The sequence below is a fragment of the Oncorhynchus keta genome, chromosome 3 (genome assembly GCF_023373465.1).
Source record: "Oncorhynchus keta strain PuntledgeMale-10-30-2019 chromosome 3, Oket_V2, whole genome shotgun sequence".
In the NCBI taxonomy this organism is placed as follows: Eukaryota; Metazoa; Chordata; class Actinopteri; order Salmoniformes; family Salmonidae; genus Oncorhynchus; species Oncorhynchus keta.
The window spans coordinates 13,463,353-13,486,223 of record NC_068423.1 but is presented as its reverse complement, the minus strand read 5'-3'; the positions used below and the strand labels follow the sequence as shown (position 1 = coordinate 13,486,223).

At 43.9% G+C, this 22,871-nt stretch overlaps 1 protein-coding gene across 2 annotated transcripts in view; it reads right to left on the bottom strand.

Moving 5' to 3' along the window:
• LOC118367064 (unconventional myosin-Id) overlaps positions 1-22,871 on the bottom strand; it is a 132,115-nt gene that overhangs the window by 87,753 nt on the left and 21,491 nt on the right. Inside the window, exons 1-5 of one of the 2 annotated variants that reach the window (XM_052490289.1) lie at positions 15,826-15,843; positions 13,974-14,182; positions 13,264-13,357; positions 398-563; positions 233-286 (exon numbers count right to left, since the gene is read on the bottom strand). In XM_052490289.1, coding sequence (XP_052346249.1) covers positions 233-286; positions 398-563; positions 13,264-13,357; positions 13,974-14,115 — 456 coding nt within the window. In that variant the 5' untranslated portion in view covers positions 14,116-14,182; positions 15,826-15,843. Of the gene's footprint in view, positions 1-232; positions 287-397; positions 564-13,263; positions 13,358-13,973; positions 14,183-15,825; positions 15,844-22,871 lie in introns of those variants that run through there. The other variant, XM_035750065.2, reaches the window with a different exon arrangement.

Genomic DNA, 22,871 nt, shown 5'->3' with positions numbered 1-22,871 from the left:
CCTTGAGAATCGGGAGTTTATGGAGTGAGAAAGATGGAGGTTTATTAGTGGAGATAATGGGGTGAGAAGATGTATATATATTTTCAACTGACAGCACGGGGCTGTAACAGCTATGACATCACCATGCCTTTATGATTAACACAGTCACAGACCCACGGCCCATCTGGTCTGTATACCAGCTTATGGTGGCATCAGTCTGGCGTGTAACACATAGGCAAACGCTCACACACACCTGGTAGAAAGAGTGGAAGCTTCTCTCCCCCTCCTGCTGGAAGATGACTCTGGACTGTAAGAGAAACAGATTTAGTTTAGTTGATTCAGAGATAAATATATTAGATCTTTATTTATACAGGTGATCTCATCGGGAATAAAACATGTATTTTCTAGCGCCCCCTACCTTCTCCAGCAGGTAGTTGTTGATGTGGCCCCCGATGGGATCTCCCTTGAAGTCGAAGTTGATGTCCATGTACTTGCCGAAGCGGCTGGAGTTGTCGTTGCGGTTGGTCTTGGCGTTGCCGAAGGCCTCTAGTACACAGTTGGATTTCAGCAGCATGTTTTTCACCCTGGAGAGAGAGGCGACACATGTTCTCAGTGATACTAACGGCTCGCCGGTCTCCTATCAACTGATACTAACCCACGGAGATAAACAATAAGGTGGCCTATGGAGGACGACAGGGATGAATATAGTAGTGTGAGGTAGATACACGAGAGTTAAGACTTAAAGGGATAGTACGACATTCTGGCATTGTTCTACTTACTCCGAGTCAGATGAACTCGTGGATACCATTTCTCCGCATGCAGTATGAATGAAATTAAAGGTAGCTTCGCGAGCCATTTCTAACATGCGTTAGCACAGCTGGCCAGAATCTTACACTATCCCTGTAAGTTCTCCATTTTACACCGATTTAGGTAGAACTGTCATTACTCGGTCAGATCCTACAGTTGCCTGTCCCTTGCGGGGCCCATCTGTGTTAGGACAAGGTTATAGATGGTTGGAGTGTCTTATATCAACATGTTTATGTGCTGTATACGACAACTCCATTTAGCACAGAGACTACGTTGGCCCTGGATATTTATGCTGTGTATTTATGCTGTGTAGTGCTGGGTCAGACCACAGGCTCCTCACAACATACTCTGTGCTGGGGTGCACACCTCCTCCCATGGCCCATACAAACACGAGCACCGCAGCGCACATATACCATCCGCTGTGGCTATCCCATTAGTCGGAGCTCCATACAGCCTGTAGCATTTCCCTACAGGCAGGGCAGAACTGGGAGAGTTGTGGGCTTATAAACGTGACTTGTACTCTCTGTCTTAAAATAACACAAAACGACAGTTTTACTCCTTTAAAATGGCTACAGGGAAGATGTAGTGGGTCAAGGGCAATATATTCAGCACTAAAAGGCCATAAACAGCCCTATTTCTGGGATTTTATTTATTTATTATTATTTATTATTTATTTTTTATTATTTATTTTTTGTGCCAATCATGTGTGTGTCATAAGGAGGGTTATAAAGCATTTATACAGCTGAGCTTTGATCCTTGGGGCAATGTAGAAATTATAATAGGGGTAATAACTAGTAATGACCTGATAGGCAGGGGTGTAGTGCTGCATGGAGTGATACTCTCTCACTTTTGGTCAAACAAATTCTGTAAAATTAATTTAGATTCATTTTAAATAAATTATATTTAATTACCACTGAAATTCAATGAAAAACGATACAAAGACAAACCAAATCAATATGTATAGCAGCCTAGAGATAAATGGTGGTTTCTTCCCTGTCTTCTCTGGTGTTGTCAAGGACGATGAAGAACTGTAGGCTTCGCAATAATGCATTTAGGTAATAGTTTTTAACAACGGGTCAAACAAGCTGTAGCTAGCTACAAACTAAACTGAAAAAACACGCTGCCGTGAAGCTACATTTTCAGATATTATGTTTCTTAAAAATAAAAAAAATTCTCCCCAATTTCATGATATCCAATTGGTAGTTACAGTCTTGTCCCATCACTGCAACTCCTGTACGGACTCGGGACAGGCGACGGTCGAGAACCATGCGTCCCCTGCCAAGCCTTACTGTTTCTTGACACACTGCTCGCTTAAACCCGGAAGCCAGCCGCACCATTGTGTCGGAGGAAACACTGTACAGCTGGCGACCGAAGTCAGAGTGCATATGCCTGGCCACCACAAGGAGTCGCTAGAGAGCGATGGGACAAGGACATCCCAGCTGGCCAAACCCTCCCTTAACCCGGACATCGCTGGGCCAATTGTGCGCCGCCTCATGGGTCTCCCGGTCGCAACACAGCCCGGGATCGAACCAGGAACTGTAGTGACCACTGCGCCACTCGGGAGGCACATTTAGTTTATAGTTTAGGATGAGTTAATAAACTACACTAAAAGATTGATTTTATGGCTATTTTTAAATTAATTTCCTGCAATTCTAGGTAGTAATGATTTATGTACACTACTTGGTCAATTGATTTGATAACCTGTTTAATCTATGCAAATCAATTATATGAATTGATAGTTGATGGTTTTACGGTTTTCACTTTTTAATTACCGTTCTTTTTCACTCCGGACGCTTTATCTGGACACGATTCGTCAGGACCTCCAACAGCCGAAGCTAAGTAGTAACATTAGCATGATGCCTTCTAATTGTTAGTCGCTGTACTCGCCTTACGGCGAGGATAGCTGTGCTACAAGCCCAGCTTCAGACGCAATCGTTAGGCAAGGGTAATTTCAGTGTAGGAAAGGATGAAACAGCGTCTGTGCCACCAGTAAGTACAGATAGTAGTATAAATCCCCTGGCACAGTCCCCGCAGCCGGACAACTTTCTCACGGTTTCTGGAAGGAAATGCTGTAGGAAAGCTCAACCGGTGTCGCTCATTCAGCCGACAGAAACTTTCAACCGGTTTTCCCCATTAAGCAGCGGGTCGGAGTCAGAGGCCGAGTCTTCTCTGGTCTCTACTCCTCCCGTTACGGGGTCTGAGACGCCGAAGCTTCCCACCATTAGCTCTGACAAATTGAAAACTCTAGTCATTGGCGACTCCATTACCCGCAGTATTAGACTTAAAACGAATCATCCAGCGATCATACACTGTTTACCAGGGGCAGGGCTACCGACGTTAAGGCTAATCTGAAGATGGTGCTGGCTAAAGCTAAAAATGGCGAGTGTAGAGAGTATAGAGATATTGTTATCCACGTCGGCACCAACGATGTTAGGATGAAACAGTCAGAGATCACCAAGCGCAACATAGCTTCTGCGTGCATATCAGCTAGAAAGATGTGCTGGCATCGAGTAATTGTCTCTGGCCCCCTCCCAGTTAGGGGAGTGATGAGCTCTACAGCAGAGTCTCACAACTCAATCGCTGGTTGAAAACTGTTTTCTGCCCCTCCCAAAAGATAGAATTTGTAGATAACTGGCCCTCTTTCTGGGACTCGCCCCCAAACACGACCAAGCCTGACCTGCTGAGGAGTGACGGACTCCATCCTAGCTGGAGGGGTGCTCTCATCTTATCTACCAACATAGACAGGGCTCTAACTCCTCTAGCTCCACAATGAAATAGGGTGCAGGCCAGGCAGCAGGCTGTTAGCCAGCCTGCCAGCATAGTGGAGTCTGCCACTAGCACAGTCAGTGTAGTCAGATCAGCTATCACCATTGAGACCGTGTCTGTGCCTCGACCTAGGTTGGGCAAAACTAAACATGGCGGTGTTCGCCTTAGCAATCTCACTAGGATAAAGACCACCTCCATTCCTGTCATTACTGAAAGAGATCATGATACCTCACATCTCAAAATAGGGCTACTTAATGTTAGATCCCTTACTTCAAAGGCAATTATAGTCAATGAACTAATCACTGATCATAATCTTGATGTGATTGGCCTGACTGAAACATGGCTTAAGCCTGATGAATTTACTGTTTTAAATGAGGCCTCACCTCCTGGCTACACTAGTTGCGCAGCAACTCACTGCCTTCCTGAAGACAAACAATGTATACGAAATGCTTCAGTCTGGTTTTAGACCACATCATAGCACTGAGACGGCACTTGTGAAGGTGGTAAATTACATTTTAATGGCATTGGACCGAGGCTCTGCATCTGTCCTCGTGCTCCTAGACCTTAGTGCTGCTTTTGATACCATCGATCACCACATTCTTTTGGAGAGGTTGGAAACCCAAATTGGTCTACACGGACATGTTCTGGCCTGGTTTAGATCTTATCTGTTGGAAACATATCAGTTTGTCTCTGTGAATGGTTTGTCCTCTGACAAATCAACTGTAAATTTCGGTGTTCCTCAAGGTTCTGTTTTAGGACCACTATTGTTTTCACTATACATTTTACCTCTTGGGGATGTTATTTGAAAACATAACATTAACTTTCACTGCTATGCGGATGACACACAGCTGTACATTTCAATGAAACATGCTGAAGCCCCAAAATTGCCCTCGCTAGAAGCATGTGTTTCAGACATAAGGAAGTGGATGGCTGCAAACTTTCTACTATTAAACTCGGACATAACAGAGATGCTTGTTCTAGGTCCCAAGAAACAAAGAGATCTTCTGTTGAATCTGACAATTAATCTTAATGGTTGTACAGTCGTCTCAAATAAAACTGTGAAGGACCTCGGCGTTACTCTGGACCCTGATCTCTCTTTTGAAGAACATATCAAGACCATTTCGAGGACAGCTTTTTTCCATCTACGTAATATTGCAAAAATCAGAAACTTTCTGTCCAAAAATGATGCAGAAAAATTAATCCATGCTTTTGTCACTTCTAGGTTAGACTACTGCAATGCTCTACTTTCCGGCTACCCGGATAAAGCACTAAATAAACTTCAGTTAGTGCTAAATACGGCTGCTAGAATCCTGACTAGAACCAAAAAAATTGATCATATTACTCCAGTGCTAGCCTCTCTACACTGGCTTCCTGTCAAAGCAAGGGCTGATTTCAAGGTTTTACTGCTAACCTACAAAGCATTACATGGGCTTGCTCCTACCTATCTCTCTGATTTGGTCCTGCCGTACATACCTACACGTACGCTACGGTCACAAGACGCAGGCCTCCTAATTGTCCCTAGAATTTCTAAGCAAACAGCTGGAGGCAGAGCTTTCTCCTATAGAGCTCCATTTTTATGGAACGGTCTGCCTACCCATGTCAGAGACGCAAACTCGGTCTCAACCTTTAAGTCTTTACTGAAGACTCATCTCTTCAGTGATTGAGTGTAGTCTGGCCCAGGAGTGGGAAGGTGAACGGAAAGGCTCTGGAGCAACGAACCGCCCTTGCTGTCTCTGCCTGGCCAGTTCCCCTCTTTCCACTTGGATTCTCTGCCTCTAACCCTATTACAGGGGCTGAGTCACTGGCTTACTGGGGCTCTCTCATGCCGTCCCTGCAGGGGGTGCGTCACCTGAGTGGGTTGATTCACTGTTGTGGTCATCCTGTCTGGGTTGGCGCCCCCCTTGGGTTGTGCCGTGGCGGAGATCTTTGTGGGCTATACTCAGCCTTGTCTCAGGATGGTAAGTTGGTGGTTGAAGATATCCCTCTAGTGGTGTGGGGGCTGTGCTTTGGCAAAGTGGGTGGGGTTATATCCTTCCTGGTTGGCCCTGTCCGGGGTGTCCTCGGATGGGGCCACAGTGTCTCCTGACCCCTCCTGTCTCAGCCTCCAGTATTTATGCTGCAGTAGTTTGTGTCGGGGGCTAGGGTCAGTTTGTTATATCTGGAGTACTTCTCCTGTCCTATTCGGTGTCCTGTGTGAATCTAAGTGTGCGTTCTCTACTTCTCTCCTTCTTTCCCCAGGACTACCTGACATGATGGCTTTCCCCAGGACTACCTGAGTTTCATGATGGCCCTCCATGCCCCAGGACTACCTGACATGATGACCCCAGTCCACCTGGCCATGCTGCTGCTCCAGTTTCAACTGCTCTGCCTTACTATTATTTGACCATGCTGGTCATTTATGAACATCTGAACATCTTGGCCATGTTCTGTTATAATCTCCACCCGGCACAGCCAGAAGAGGACTGGCCACCCCACATATGCTCTCTCTAATTCTCTCTTTCTTTCTCTCTCTCGGAGGACCTGAGCCCAAGGACCGTGCCCCAGGACGACCTGACATGATGACTCCTTGCTGTCCCCAGTCCACCTGACTGTGCTGCTGCTCCAGTTTCAACTGTTCTGCCTTGTTATTATTTGACCATGCTGGTCATTTATGAACATTTGAACATCTTGGCCATGTTCTGTTATAATCTCCACCCGGCACAGCCAGAAGAGGACTGGCCACCCCACATAGCCTGGTTCCTCTCTAGGTTTCTTCCTAGGTTTTGGCCTTTCTAGGGAGTTTTTCCTAGCCACCGTGCTTCTACACCTGCATTGCTTGCTGTTTGGGGTTTTAGGCTGGGTTTCTGTACAGCACTTTGAGATATCAGCTGATGTACGAAGGGCTATATAAATAAAATTTGATTGATTGATTGATTGATTGACCTCTGTTTTCTTTTATTCTGTAATAGGGTATATTAGGGTAGGCCGTCTTTGTAAATAAGAATTTGTTCTTAACTGACTTGCCCAATTAAATAAAAGGTTACATTTAGAAGAAAAAATATATAAAAAACAAAAACAAAAAATATTGTAACCATGTGTTCAAGTTAATCAAATCAAAGTTGATTGATGATACAGTAGGCTACAAAATACAATCAAATGCCTACTCGCAACTAAAGCTCTCCTCGCAAACAGTGCAATGATATCAAGCTAAATGTATTTGTATTTACATTAGGCTGTAGTGTACAAATAGCTATACCACGTGGTCGTAGGTCTATTAGGCAATACTGCAAATTATTCCTGAACTGACCGAATGGCTAAGTTGGTTCAACTTCTTTATCATTGAGCGATCCTGACGCTGTCCTTTCATCACCAGGAAGGGTGCTCCAATCGTTTAAAGTAACACTCATCAAGATATGTTGCCTATGGCTAATAGTCATTCTCATCACTTAGGCCTAGTATTATTATTACAAAGAGAAGATTATCACTTCTCACAATGGTGCTCGTTTAGTAAAGTTAGATCAAAGCTAAATCAATGTCTCGCAAGATCACATAATGATTCATTTGAGTTTTGCAAAACAGAACTAAATATAATAGCATAGAATAGTAGGCCTATAATGTTACACCAAAAACACCTAACTTCTAACGAGATTTTAGGATGGTTAGCTGAGGCGGACGAGTCCCCAAAAAATGATCATGCGCCAAATCTCAACATGCGCCAAATCTCAACATGCGCCAAATCTCAACATGCGCCAAATCTCAACATGCGCCAAATCCAAACAAAATACAAGAAAAGGCTAATAGTTTGTTGACACCATCTGGTCTAATTAGCTGAAAATGCATATTGCCATGAAACTGATTAAGATCAATCAAATTATTAGCATGCAGACGCAGTTTTGAATTTTTCAACTGAAAAAATTCACGATGGACAGTGATTTTGAAATGAGGAATGTTTGAGGGTATACGTTTTTTTGCATTTCCTTGAGACAATATGTGTGGGCATAGGCAGACATTGCAATTTGTTACATTAAAAAAAATGGAACCTTTATTAACTAGGCAAGTCAGTTAATAACAAATTCTTATTTTACAATGATGGCCTAGGAACAGTGGGTTAACTGCCTTGTTCAGGGACAGAACGACAGATGTTTACCTTGTCAGCTCAGGGATTTGATCTAGCAACCTTTTGGTTACTGGCCCAATGGCTACCTGCCACCCCAAATTGGAGGATGTATTGGATAATGTATTTTATGCATAGGCCTGTTCTACAATGATATTTGATACGCTACATCTGTCGGTACAAACTTTCAGGAAATAATGATGTCATTAATAGCACTACACTACTGCTGATAGGAGATATAATACAGCATGTGTACTTTAGAAGATAAGGCCTATAAGGATTTATACAACGGGTGGGTCTAATCCTGGATGCTGATTGGCTAAATCCGCATTCCAGCCGGTGTCTAATCCACAAGTTACCACCAGCTAAAAGCTATGAGGTTGAAATGCCTATTTACTCTGTTCCATCTCACTGCACAATCCACTGTCTCAACAGCCCAGCCAGGCAATGTATAAACTTGATATCCATTATAAAAGCATCTAGACATTATCTCCAATTTATTTTAGACTAGCAGTGGAGATTTGCATAAACCTCTCTGACATTTGCAGCATTGTTTCCATATTGAAATTCAATCTCCAGCTGTCCCATAGTAATGAATGTGTCGGTACACGACAGACAGGCAGGGAGGGAGCTTTTATCGAAATCAAGAATCAGCTGGCATAATTTTTAAGGATATATACAAATAATGTCAACAGAAAACAGGTAAAACTAAACGAAATGCAGCTATGCAGCTGTCTTTCCAGCTTCAGTTTTGTCACGTTCTGACCTTTATTTCCATTGTTTTGTTGTTATTTAGTATGGTCAGGGCGTGAGTTGGGGTGGGCAGTCTATGTTTGTTTTTCTATGATTTTGGGATTTCTATGTTTCGGTCTAGTATGGTTCTCAATCAGAGGCAGGTGTCTCTGATTGAGAATCATACTTAAGTAGCCTGGGTTTCACTGTTTGTTGGTGGGTGATTGTCTATGTTAGTTGCTTGTGTCAGCACAGTTCTTATGATAGCTTCACGGTCGTTATTTGTTTATTGTTTTGTATAGTTTGTATTCAGTTGTTCAGTGCTTTCTTTAATTAAAAAATCATTATGAACACATACCACGCTGCATTTTGGTCCGCTCCTTAGGACGATCGTGACAAGTTTGAAGTAATTGTGTTGGCTAGCTCATCTGAACAACAGTGTCCTGACAAGAGAGCACATTTTCTATGCCAGGCGAAATCATGCATCATTAGCTCACTGTTATGGATGTATCCAAATAAATGTCACTGGAAACAGGTTAAACAAACGCAAATGTAGCTAATTTGCTGTTATTCTGGCTGCACTATTTGACTTGACTAAGTTAGCCGTAATTGGCCAGCTAGCAAGCAAAGGTTAAGAACGCCAGCCTGTATGGCAATGGAAAATTTAGAATGAACGAATGGGTCGCATCCATAGATATAGAACAAAAATACTTCTCTGGCAACAAAAGACCAGCTGGCTTGGGTAGCAACCTTAGATTTGTGTCGGGACTATATTTCGTGGAAGGATGAAATAGTATGAATAAATTAATACAATGTTTTTTTAATGAAAATGTGTCAAACATGATTTGAATATTTTTCTAACCCATATAAAATGATAAAGCCCTGAAAGCTGGTGTTTGGAGGATATATTGGCACGGATTGCAGGCCCTGGACTTTGGTTAAAAGCCTGGGTGGAAGACTCGCTGGCACGAAAATAGGCATGAATGATCAATTCCCGAAAGAAATTGGAGAATGGTGCAAATTTTCTGTACCCAATCTTCAAGGTGAATAGATTATAAGGGAAACGTGTAGCTCTCGTAGTCGATAAACTGCATATTGATAACCAAATGTTCCGAGACACAAACACTTATCCATGGCTATTCTAAATATTACAACGATCCCATAGAGGAGTCGAATAATGGTAAGAAAGACCCAATACTAGCCATGGTAGGGATTGCAATAAAATATATACAGTTGAAGTCGGAAGTTTACATACACCTTAGTCAAATACTTTTAAACTCAGTTTTTCACAATTCCTGACATTTAATCCGAGTAACAATTCCCTGTTTTAGGTCAGTTAGGATCACCACTTAATTTTAAGAATGTGAAATGTCAGAATAATAGTAGAGAGAATGATTTATTTCAGCTTTTTTTTCTTTCATCACATTCCCAGTGGGTCAGAAGTTTAAATACACTAAATTAGTATTTGGTAGCATTGCCTTTCAGTTGTTTAACTTGGGTCAAACGTTTCAGGTAGCCTTCCACAAGCTTCCCACAAACCTTGGGTGAATCTTGGCCCATTCCTCCTGACAGAGCTGGTGTAACTGAGTAAGGTTTGTAGGCCTCCTTGCTCGCACATGCTTTTTCAGTTCTGCCCACACATTTTCTATAGGATTGAGGTCATGGCTTTGTGATGGCTACTCCAATACTTTGACTTTGTTGTCCTTAAGCTATTTTGCCACAACTTTGGAAGTATGCTTGGGGTCATTGTCCATTTGGAAGACCCATTTGTGACCAAACTTTAACTTCCTGACTGATGTCTTGAGATGTTGCTTCAATATATCTACATAATTTTCCATCCTCATGATGCCATCTATTTTGTGAAGTCCACCAGTCCCTCCTGCAGCAAAGCACCCCCATAACATGATGCTGCCACCCCTGCACTTCATGGTTGGGATGGTGTTCTTCAGCTTGCAAGCATTTTTCCTCCAAACGATGGTCATTATGGCCAAACAGTTCTATTTTGTTTCATCAGACCAGAGGACATTTCTCCAAGAAGTACGATCTTTGTCTCCAAGTGCAGTTGCAAACTGTAGTCTGGATTTTTTATGGCAGTTTTGGAGCAGTGGCTTTTTCCTTGCTGAACGGCCTTTCAGGTTATGTCGATATAGGACTCGTTTTACTGTGGATATAGATACTTTTGTACCTGTTTCCTCCAGAATCTTCACAAGGTCCTTTCTACCACAAACAACCATAAGCTCATATGCTCAAGTCTTTCCATCCCTGAGCCCAATTCAAGAAAAGACTTGATTTACAAATTCATATACAGTTGCAGCTGTTTGAGAACGCATGCAAAATTGAGCTAATGCTGGCAAAAATGGGGAGATTTGATTAACCATTTTCAAGTCCTGGGTGATGGAGATCAGATACACCCCCTTCCCCTGAAACACACACACGCTGGTCCCCCGTTGTGACCATTTTCCCAAGCATCTCTGTTCCGTCAGACTTTGGGGCCACAATAATATGCCCCCTTTCTGATTGTCCGAGGGTGACCCCCTCCCAATGGGTTACTGCATCTAGTGTTTCCAGAACTGCCATGACCTGGGTGGGGGCACCCCACCGGAATCCCCACCGGCTAGGTACAAGGTCGTCAAGGTTCTCATTAGCAGCTTTGGAATTTTCTTGTATAGTATGAGTGTGTGTATGTGTGTATGTATCCCACATCTGTTGCTAGAGGGTAATGATGTTAGGATGAATAACAACAATTGTGTCTGGTAATCTACCATTTATATAGGAGTGGTTAAAACATGCTAATAACGGTCCTCTGAGAATATAAAAAAAGTCAAAGGTTTGGACACACCTACTCATTCCTGGGTTTTTCTTTATTTTTACTATTTTATTCATTGTAGAATAATAGTGACGACATCAAAACTATGAAATAACACATATGGAATAATGTAGTAACCAAAAAAGTGTTAAACAAATCAAAATATATTTTACATTTGAGACACTTCAAAGTAGCCACCCTTTACTTTGATGACAGCTTTGCACACTCTTGGCATTCTCTCAACCAGCTTCATGAGGTAGTCGCCTGGAATGCATTTCAATTAACAGGTATGCTTTGTTAATAGTTCATTTGTGGAATTTATTTCCTTCTTAATGTATTTGAGCTAATCAGTTGTGTTGTGACAAGGTAGGGGTGGTATACAGAAGGTAGCCCTATTTGGTAAAAGGCCAAGTCCATATTATGGCAACAGCTCAAATACGCAAAGAGAAATGACAGTCCATCATTACTTTAAGACATGAAGGTCAGTCAATACAGAACATTTCAAGAACTTTGAAAGTTTCTTTAAGTACAGTTGAAAAACCATCAAGCGCTGTGATGAAACTGGCTCTCATGAGGACCGCCACAGGAAACGAACACCCAAAGTTATCTCTGCTGCAGAGGATAAGTTCATTAGCACCTCAGATTGCAGCCCAAATAAATGGAGTTCAAGTAACAGACACGTCAACATCAACTGTTCAGAGGAGACTGCGTGAATCAGGCCTTCATGGTCGAATTGCTGTAAAGAAACCACTATTAAAGGACACAAATAAGAATAAGAGACTTGCTTGGGCCAAGAAACATGAGCAATGGACATTAGATCGGTGAAAATTTCTCCTTTGGTCTGATGAGTCCAAATTTTGGATTTTAGGTTCTAACCGCCGTGTCTTTGTGAGATGCAGAGTAGGTGAATGGATGATCTCCGCATGTGTGGTTCCCACCATGAAGCATGGAGGAGGAGGTGTGATGGTGCTTTGCTGGTGACACTGTCTGTGATTTATTTCGAATGCACACTAAACCAGCATGGCTACCACAGCATTCTGCAGCAATACGCTATCCCATCTGGTTTGTGCTTAGTGGGACTATCATTTGTTTTCAACAGGACAATGACCCAAAACACACCTCCAGGCTGTGTAAGAGCTATTTGACTAAGGAGTGATGGAGTGCTGCATCAGATGACCTGGCCTCCACAATCACCCGACCTCAACCCAAATTAGATAGTTTGGGATGAGTTGGACCGTAGAGTGAAGGAAAAGCAGTCAACAAGTGCTCAGCATATGTGGGAACTCCTTCAAAACTGTTGGAAAAGCATTCCTCATTAAGCTGGCTGAGAGAATGTCAAGAGTGTTCAAAGCTGTCATCAAGGCAAAGGGTGGCTGCTTTGAAGAATGAAAAATCAAAAATATATCTTGACTTGTTTCACACTTTTTTGGTTACTACATGATTCCATGTGTGTAATTTCAAAGTTTTGATGTCTTCACTATTATTGTACAATGTATAAAGAAAATAGTGAAAATAAAGAAAAAACCTGGAATGAGTAGGTGTGTCCAATCTTTTGACTGGTACTGTATAGCCATTGATTCTTGAGGAATATAACTTAGAAATGCCTCATGACCTTCAGTTGAACTGGAGTGTGACAGATTACTGACTACAATATTGGACAGGTAACTAGTAACTGTAACAGATTACATTTAGAAAGTAACCTACCCAACCCTGGTTATAAGCAGTGCTGTAGCATGCACCTCCGTGAGGCGGTATTTTGTATACAATATTGAACATTTAGAAATAACACCGTATATGGTGTGACGGTATATCACCCAAGCCTACCTTCAACCAATATTAATCTTGCATGGAAAGCAACGCACTTTTACTCAAGACTGTGTCCCAAATCATCACATTCTCTACGGCGATAGAGAGGCATTTCTGCTCCATCTAGCAGAAACCCTCCCAGTGCATACCACAGGTGAAATGGTGACAACGACCTCAACCTTTCGTTTATCATACTGTACTCCTGGGAATGCAAACAATTTCTGATTACTTCTGCATTCCCAGGTCATTTAGTATGGACGGCAGAATGTCTCACCTTTCCACCTCCGCTCTTTGCCCGGGGTTTGTGATAGCAGCAATGTATTGCATTATATATTTGCTGGCTTCAGTCTTCCCGGCGCCACTCTCCCCTGCAATGAAAAAAAAGAAACAAAAAAAACGTGTTAGAAAGTGCCAGGGCATCCAATGAGAGCGTCTAAAATGTCATCTATATTAACACAGGCTTGTTCAGGGTGAGTTTTGGGATTGATGCCTTTTGATACAGAATATTCCTCTCTTCACCACTAAGTGGCACTCTGTCAACCAAATAGATTCACCACGCTGTCACAGCATGTGGCCACTTTCAATGTTTTCTTAGAAATAAGGTGAAGAATTGGTCCTGCTATTTTCAACTATATAGGGTCATATTGAGTTCCCCAAAAGGCTTTCCACTGAAATGACAAACTCACATTACTCCAGACAGAAAACTTTATAGCAAAAGTCAGACATGACTTCAATATTTTGAGAAAATATTTTACACTTTAAAAAGGTACGTTTTCAAACGAAAACTAAAGTTGGCATCAAGGAAGACGCAATTTGACCTGAACCAGTGCTATGTACGTGTATTACTTCTTATAAGCATTTATGAGCTCTTATAATATCCTATAATGTTGGGTATTTCTATGCTGCAATTAATTCACTAGACAGATAAGAATTCATCAATCAAAACTGATTTGGTTGGCCGTTTCTGGGGGCTTCCCCCGTTACCTGAGATGACAATACAGGTGTCCTTGTTCCTCCTCTTCATGGCTTTGTAGGCTGCGTCTGCGATGGCGAAGAGATGTGGCGGTCGCTCGTACAGCTCCCGGCCCTTGTACTGCTCGATGGTGTCTCGACCGTAGATGTTCATGGCGCGGTAAGGGTTAACCGACACCACCACCTCGCCGATGTAGGTGTAGATACGACTCTTCTCAAACCTGCAGCCACATGAGACAACGAGCATGGTCAACTCCTCCTCATGTCACCTGACAACGTACCGGTACCCCCCCCAGTATATAGCCTCGCTATTGTTATTTTACTGCTGCTCTTTAATTAGTTGTTAATTTTTTTATATTTAATTTTTTAATTTTTTAACTGCGTTGTTGGTTAAGGGCTTGTAAGTAAGCATTTCACTGTAAGGTCTGCCCTGTGGTATTCGGTGCATGTGACAAATAAACATTTGATTTCAACGTGTGATGCTACACTGCTGATTCATACGATTATTAGAGGAAAAGGACCGTTTTTGGAGTAGAATGTATACGTTTTCAAAAAGGCATATATTTAAAACATTTGTGGATAAAACATATCCACAAATGCTGGTCAGAAGTACAGCTATTCCAGTCAAATCTAACATTTTAGCACAACAACAAAAAAGCTCAAGACTATACGAGGTCATGTTTGGACAAGCAAGCAATCTGCTCTCGCTCTCATCATAACGCTTGATTAGCCTTTATGATGTTCTACCACCAACCTTATCATCCCAACATCGACAGTAATCCACTGACTCTGTGCAGAGGTAACAGCATCTAGCGCTGAGAAACATTACATTAGTGTCCAGCTCTCTATGTAAGACTATAAAAAAAAATGTTTTATTGTCACATATACCAGATAGGTGCAGTGAAATGTGTTGTTTTACAGGGTCAGCCATGTTCAAGGGCACGTCAGATGTTTCACCTTGTCTGCCCTTTTGGTTGCTGGCCGAATGCTCTAACTCAATAGGGGGTGCAAAGTACAGTCCGCCGGCCACTTCAATCCGTATTTACAGTCTTGTCCCATCGCTGCAACTCCCGTACGGACTCGGGGAGAGGCGAAGGTCGAGAGCCATGCGTCCCACGAAACACGACCGAGCCAAGCCGCACTGCTTCTTGACACAATGCCCGCCTAACCCGGAAGCCAGCCGCACCAACGTGTCGGAGGAAATACCGTACACCTGGCGACAGTGTCAGCATGCATGCGCCCGGGCCTGCCACAGAGGTCGCTAAGAGCGCGATGGGACAAGACAGCTGTGCCACTCCGGAGGCCCCCGCCAATTGATTTTATTAAACAATTGGTCCCCCAAAAAATGCGTCCCTCCGTTGGATTTCAAAATCCCGATGTGGCCCTCGAGACCAAAAAGTTTACCCACCCCTGCTCTAACTGCTTGGCTACCTGCAGTCCTATCTAAACAGAGGTCCTCCATCACTATAGAATGAAGCATCCCTCTCTATATCTCAACCTTCCTTTCAACACAACAACGTGTCAAACAATGATAGCTGTCTATACTGATCTGCAGCCTAGAGGGATGCATGTATGCAGGCATGGATGCTACCAGGAACATGGTCTTGGTAGGTCCAACTCCAATGGCTACACACATTATGGAGTTGAAGACACTGAAACTACAGCTGTGTAGAATGCAGAGAGAGGAGCTGACTGGGGCTGATCTTGGCCTTCTCACTCTCTCTCTCTCGCTCTCTCTCTCTTTCTCTGCCCTCCAGCAGCCTGCCTGCCTGTCTCACTTCCTTCCTCTGCTGGACCAGGGTCTTTTCCCCCTACTCAGAAGAATAGAGCCTTTCTTCTCAGCTGCACCCCGGGCCAAGCCTACCTCTGCTCTGGCCTCTGGGTTCCTCCTGGCAGCTCTGGGTTCCTCCTGGCAGCCCTGGGTTCCTCCTGGCAGCCCTGGGTTCCAGAGGCCTACACTAACAGACAGTGGAATACAGCTTCAGGATCACTGCTTTTCCAGACTGTGTACCTCTGTATTGATGTACTTATGTGATATATTCAGGTAAGTTACTAAGAAAATATCCTATTTTACAGTATTTCAAAGACCCGGGTTATCGTAATTACATTCTTAAGACCTTTGCTACAGCACTGCCCTTGCACAGAGTCCCTGGAAAGAAACCTTGGCTTCTGATTGTCGTGTCTTTACTATCATTAACTGAGGACTTATAGTTTTTATCAAAGATTCTCTGTAATTAGTTATTACGCGATCAACTGATTAATCACGTAACTAATTAACTAGGAAGTCGGGGCACCAAGGAAAAGTATTCCGATTTCAAAGTTATCATTTCCTAAAATAACTTTTCAGATATTTTATCTGATCAATTAGTCTTCGAATTAATGAATTATTTACTGTACCTCACGTTAGTCTCATTCCAAACGTCGTAAATGGTTGGTTATCTGCACGAACCCAGTCTTCACTATGAGTCATCCATACACACGTTAGTCTCATTCCAAACATCGTAAATGGTTGGTTATCTGCACGAACCCAGTCTTCACTATGAGTCATCCATACATCAATTAAATAATGTATTTATTACTAAGTAATTCACAGAAATGCATAAACAAACAAACAAAGGTAAATGTAATGATAGGAGGATGTGCCCTAGTGGGCTAAACCAGCATGTCGGCTTGTTAGACAAAAGGGGAAGTGGTGGTCGACTAAGAAGTCACTACAGAGTTATAATTATAACAATTGAAATGCTAATCCTTTACACATGAACGCTCACTCATTCGGGAACAATTGCAATCAATATATATATTTACGCTCAGTGTGTCGTCTTGATCGCTGGTGAAAAGTTTGTGTCTTTTGTAGATTTGTCCGTCTCTCTCCCGGTTGTGGTTAGAGGGGATTGTTCAGAGTGATAGAATGGATGTTTCGGCGGTTGTCGTTCTTCGCGTTCAATGATACCGAATTTCTAGCTGCAGACTAGTAATTAATTTCAAAGACTTGTTCTCATTCTGTCGGTATCGATAGTCTAAGAGTATAACCTTGTGGTAATGGTTAAAAGATTCAGCAATGGTCCACAACCTTTGTCCCTCCTAATGGAGAAAACATGTTCTGCAACCTTTAGCCGTCTCGTAATTGAGGTAAGCTCGGTCTGCTGATCGAAAACCCGAATGGGGTTTTATTCAGATAAAGCAAGCAATCTTGTGTTGTTAGATATAGGCCTATTGATAGTCATGGTGTGTTGTGCATTGGACATGCTTAAATGATGAACACTGAACGGAGCAACATACAAACATTGACAGAGCAATTGAGGTAAGCCACAACATACACACAATGGTTGTTGAAGAACTGGCCAAAACACACACAGAGCTGACTGAAATCGAACCAGTGTTTCAGCTGAAACGCCCAGACAGACAAACAGAAGAGAAAGATGGCTTTAGATATTAAATGAGAACTGAGAGAACAAATGAAAAGAGACCGAGAGCTTAATTAAAGTACACTACAGTGCACTACCCAAACAACCACGGCTAATTCTCTGACAGGTCAACACAGGTGGTGACCGGCTCATTCTCCTGCAGCCAGCCATCTGTGAGCCCTCTCATGTCGTCATGCCACGCGCCACTGGGCATGGCTGACACAGAGACGCCGTGTTCGTGTGCCCAGGTTGGCATCGTGTGCCCAGGCTGGCATGGTTGCCCATGCCCGAGGGCCTATGGAAGTGGTGGGCAGGCTGCTAAGCCTGGCAGGTTGGCTGGTGGCACCTCCCCTGGCACTAGAGAAGGAGCCATTGTGCCATCCTACAGGGCAGAATGCTGCTGTGTGCACTGCCCGCTCCATTGTTCACACGTCAATTGGGGGTCTTTGTATGAGAAGCACAGATAGGCCTCCTTTCCACTACATAACCTGGGCCAACACAGTGAGCTGCCCACTTAAAGTGCACGTGTACAATGTGATCTGGGGGAATGTAAACAATGAACTACCAGGTGGGAGTGTTCCATCTATGGCTGTGATCTCTGCTGGTTAGGAGTTGACAGCAACAAAAAGAAAAATTGCTGAATGCGAATCTACGTAACACAATATAGGCTACTGTAGACCTAACAGGTTTCAGACGGGACGTGGGGAAGTATAAGTCCAAAATCGAGAACATCGCTAGGGAGTGTGATTTTGCCATTGTGGTTTGGTTTCCATCCACACTCAGTAACGTCATATATGGTAGAGAAGAAACACAATGGCAGACAAGGAAACAATCTGTTTGCGCTATATTACCGTTCCACCCAAACAGTCCGTCAGGCCGTTTCAACAATACAGACAGTGTCCTGGTGTTTTCCGAACCTCTGGGGTTTTAATAAATAGACATTATGATTCATGTCCTATTCCATCCTCATCTCTTCAGGATCAGAGGGCATCTGTCCAAAAACAGAATCAATTGTGCGCGTATTATGATGAGAGACACATCTGTGGGAGAGTATGTGTGACACCACTGGATGGCTCAGTGAGTCTCATTCCAGGGGATTTCAATAGCGCAGAGAGATTATTACAAAGATAAACAAACAGACTGGAGTGTGAGTCTAGACTAAACGTTTGGTGGCTGTTTCTGGGAAGGTTGAGAGACGTTCTAGATCCCGGCTAGGGTCTTTAGAAAAACTGGAGGTGGGTGGGAGGGTACTATGGCAACTCTAGCGTCAGAGCGTGAGGGTGTTGATGTCAGCATGTCTCAGCGCTCCTCCCCTCTCTCCCTCCCTCCTTCTCCTCCGGTTTCCCGGCAGCTCAAGGGAGGGGTACTGCTGGAAGGACATGAATGCTGTGGGTCATGCCAGTCAGACACTCTTCAACTCACAGCTGGGCCCAGAGCAGAAAGAGGGAGAGGGAGGATGAGAGGTAGACAGCGAGAGAGTACAAAAAAAGTACAAAAATGTATGAGCTTACCAGGATTGAGGGCAATTACATGTACATATTACCTCAGCACCGGTGCCCCCGCACATTGACTCTGTAGCAGTAGCCCCTGTATATAGCCCCACTATTGTTATTTACTGCTGTTCTTTAATTATTTGTTATTCTTACCTCCTACTATATTGGGGGGTATTTTCTTAAAACAGCATTGCTGGTTAAGCATTTCACTGTAAGGTCTACCTACACCTGTCGTACTCGGCACATGTGACAAATACATGTTGATTTGATTTGAATTCCAATTCAATTCAGGAAGTACACGAAAATTCCAATTCTCTTCAATGCTTTTCAATGAGGAAAGTTTGGTTCACTTTTTGAGTTGACTGCACTCTGGATAAGAGCATCTGCTAAATTACTAAAATGTCAAATGAGAGAGAGAGAGACTAGGGAGAGAGACCAGGGAGAGAGACCAGGGAGAGAGACCAGGGAGAGAGACCAGGGAGAGAGACAGGCAGAGAGACAGGCAGAGACCAGGAAGAGAGACGACCAGAGAGAGAGGGAGACAGGCAGAGACCAGAGAGAGAGAGACCAGCCAGAGAGACCAGAGACCAGCCAGAGAGACCAGATACCAGCCAGAGAGACCAGAGAGAGAGCGGGAGAGACCAGAGAGAGAGCGGGAGAGACCAGAGAGAGAGCGGGAGAGACCAGAGAGAGAGCGGGAGAGACCAGAGAGAGAGAGAGACCAGAGACCAGCCAGAGAGACCAGAGAGAGAGCGGGAGAGACCAGAGAGAGAGCGGGAGAGACCAGAGAGAGAGCGGGAGAGACCAGAGAGAGAACGGGAGAGACCAGAGAGAGAGAGAGACCAGAGAGAGAGAGAGACCAGAGACCAGCCAGAGAGACCAGAGAGAGAGCGGGAGAGACCAGAGAGAGAGCGGGAGAGACCAGAGAGAGAACGGGAGAGACCAGAGAGAGAACGGGAGAGACCAGAGAGAGAGAGAGACCAGAGAGAGAGAGAGACCAGAGAGAGAACGGGAGAGACCAGAGAGAGAGAGACCAGAGACCAGCCAGAGAGACCAGAGAGAGAGCGGGAGAGACCAGAGAGAGAGCGGGAGAGACCAGAGAGAGAGCGGGAGAGACCAGAGAGAGAACGGGAGAGACCAGAGAGAGGGAAAGGTTGGATAGGGAAAGTGTGTGTATTTTGGACTCAAGATTAAGGTGTGGCCAACATTTTGGGACTGTCGTTTTCACTCCATTTTCCTTGACCTCTCCTGCCCTCTTCTTTTTATACCGCATTTCCCAGTTTCCAGTGACTTGTGCCTGAGGTAGTTGATTGGGACTGGGCCTCCTTACACAGTACAAAAAGCGGAGAAGCGATATCCTTTGAGCTACACCCCAAGCTAGACCACAAACAATCAATCTCAAGAGCTACCTTGGGCTTGGAGCTTGTTGAGCCACTGTAATGTCTACTTCACTATGACTGTCTGTCCCTACCGTTCGTATAACGATTCCAATGCCAGCCCATGCGCACACACCCCTCAGAAGTGAATTACAAGCCGAAGCAAAGCATATAACCGCTGGCCCCAATCTTGTTTGGGTGGGTCTTTTATGGTTCTTTGTCAGTGGTTAACTAGGGTGGGGAGCAATTTTTTCACTCAAGTTTAGTTTAAAGTTGTATTGGTCGTATGTACAGGATACCCACGGTATACATCGACCAATGAAATGCTTACTTGCAGGTTCCTTCTCGACAATGCAACAATAAGAAATAAGAAAATGTGAATACGAACATAAAATAAATGGCAGTAGAATGGATTAATACATTTCAGCATAAGCATAATACAGGAACAATTTATAGTGCAAATATTTACACGTGTTTTGGGAAATGGGGATGGGGGCAAGTGACTAAATTGAGCAGAGCAAGTATATATATATATATATATGACCCAGGACTACCTGACATGATGACTCCTTGCTGTCCCCAGTCCACCTGGCAGTGCTGCTGCTCCAGTTTCAACTGTTCTGCCTTATTATTATTCGACATTGCTGGTCATTTATGAACATTTGAACATCTTAGCCATGTTCTGTTATAATCTCTACCTGGCACAGCCAGAAGAGGACTGGCCACCCCACATATGCTCTCTCTAATTCTCTCTTTCTTTCTCTCTCTCGGAGGACCTGAGCCCAAGGACCATGCCCCAGGACTACCTGACATGATGACTCCTTGCTGTCCCCAGTCCACCTGGCCGTCCTGCTGCTCCAGTTTCAACTGGTCTGCCTTATTATTATTCGACAATGCTGGTAATTTATGAACATTTGAACATCTTGGCCATGTTCTGTTATAATCTCCACCCGGCACAGCCAGAAGAGGACTGGCCACCCCACATAGCCTGGTTCCTCTCTAGGTTTCTTCCTAGGTTTTGGCCTTTCTAGGGAGTTTTTCCTAGCCACCGTGCTTCTACACCTGCATTGCTTGCTGTTTGGGGTTTTAGGCTGGGTTTCTGTACAGCACTTTGAGATATCAGCTGATGTACGAAGGGCTATATAAAATAAAATTGATTTGAAATTTGATTTGATATATACCGTATACTAGGGTATTTGAAAATAGCCACGGGATGTTTTTCAATACCCGTCAATACCGTTGAAACAAATTCTTTGAAGTCGTTCTATACATTTTAATATTTGCAGCTACTTTTTAAGCACCTGCAGTCACCTTGTGCCATACGTTACGAGATCAATCAGATCAAGTTCTTCATTTCGCCTGTCACATTATGGTGGTCCTTCTGTAGCTCAGTTGGTAGAGCATGGCGCTTGTAACGCCAGGGTAGTGGGTTCGATCCCGGGACCACCCATACGTAGAATGTATGCACACATGACTGTAAGTCGCTTTGGATAAAAGCGTCTGCTAAATGGCATATATTATTATTATTATTATTATTATATTACATTATGAAGATTACTTTAGTTCCCCTGAACAGGTGAGCCAGTCACGTGCTTGTTTGTAAATAGCACAACGGGAGGAAATGGGAGCAGGTGAGTCCTATTGACAGGGGTCGCGTTTATTAATATATGTCATTTAGAAGTCGCTTTGGCCATACATGCATACATTTTTACTTATGGGTGGCCCCGAGAAAAGTCTGTGTTTTTCTGCTTCAATAGAGTGATCAGGGACGCGCAACAATAGTTTTCCTTCACAGATAATGCATCAGTGCAACACATTCGACAGAAAATCGCTTCAATTTCATCGGATGACAACAGAAGTGCAAAGCTATTTTCTGCCTGCAGCCACACAAGTAAATGAGCTTACGATGGAAAAGCAAGGTCTTTTTGAAAGAACAACGCATGACTATCATATTTCAAATGTTTTGCTTAAAGTTAATCTAGCATTTTACCAGAGAAAATTAGATACACATCAGTCATAACACTGTCTGCAGATAGATAAGAATTCACAATCAGCCATTCTGAGTGGAGAAGCGCAACTGAACCACACAAAAATGTGTCCCTCTAGCAGAGATGACAATAAGAAGCATTTTAAATCTGCATTTACAAAAAAAAGTAAGTGGCTGAATGAATAAGGTGGCGGGACATCTTATTGTGTTAGCTTTCTGCCGTGTCTCCTCCGAGCAGAGCAGGCAGGCCCGTTGCCCTAGCGACTCCAGTCTCCACACAGACACAGTGGATACATGCTGCTCCAAAGCCAGTACTGTTCTTCTTTCATACAAGCAAGTGTGGGGCCTCCCGAGTGGCGCAGAGTTCTAAGGCACTGCATCGCAGTGCTAGAGGGGTCACTACAGACCTACGTTCGATCCCGGGATGTATCACAACCGGCCATGATCGGGATTCCCATGCGCACAATTGGCCCAGCGTCGTCCGGGTTAAGGGAGGGTTTGGCCGGGGGTGCTTTACTTGGCTCATCGCGCTCAAGTGATTCCATGTGGCAGGCCGGGTGCCTGCAGGCTGATCTCGGTTGTCAGGTGAACGGTATTTGCTCCGACACATTGGTGCGGCTGGCTTCCGGGTTAAGCTAGCGGGTGTTAAG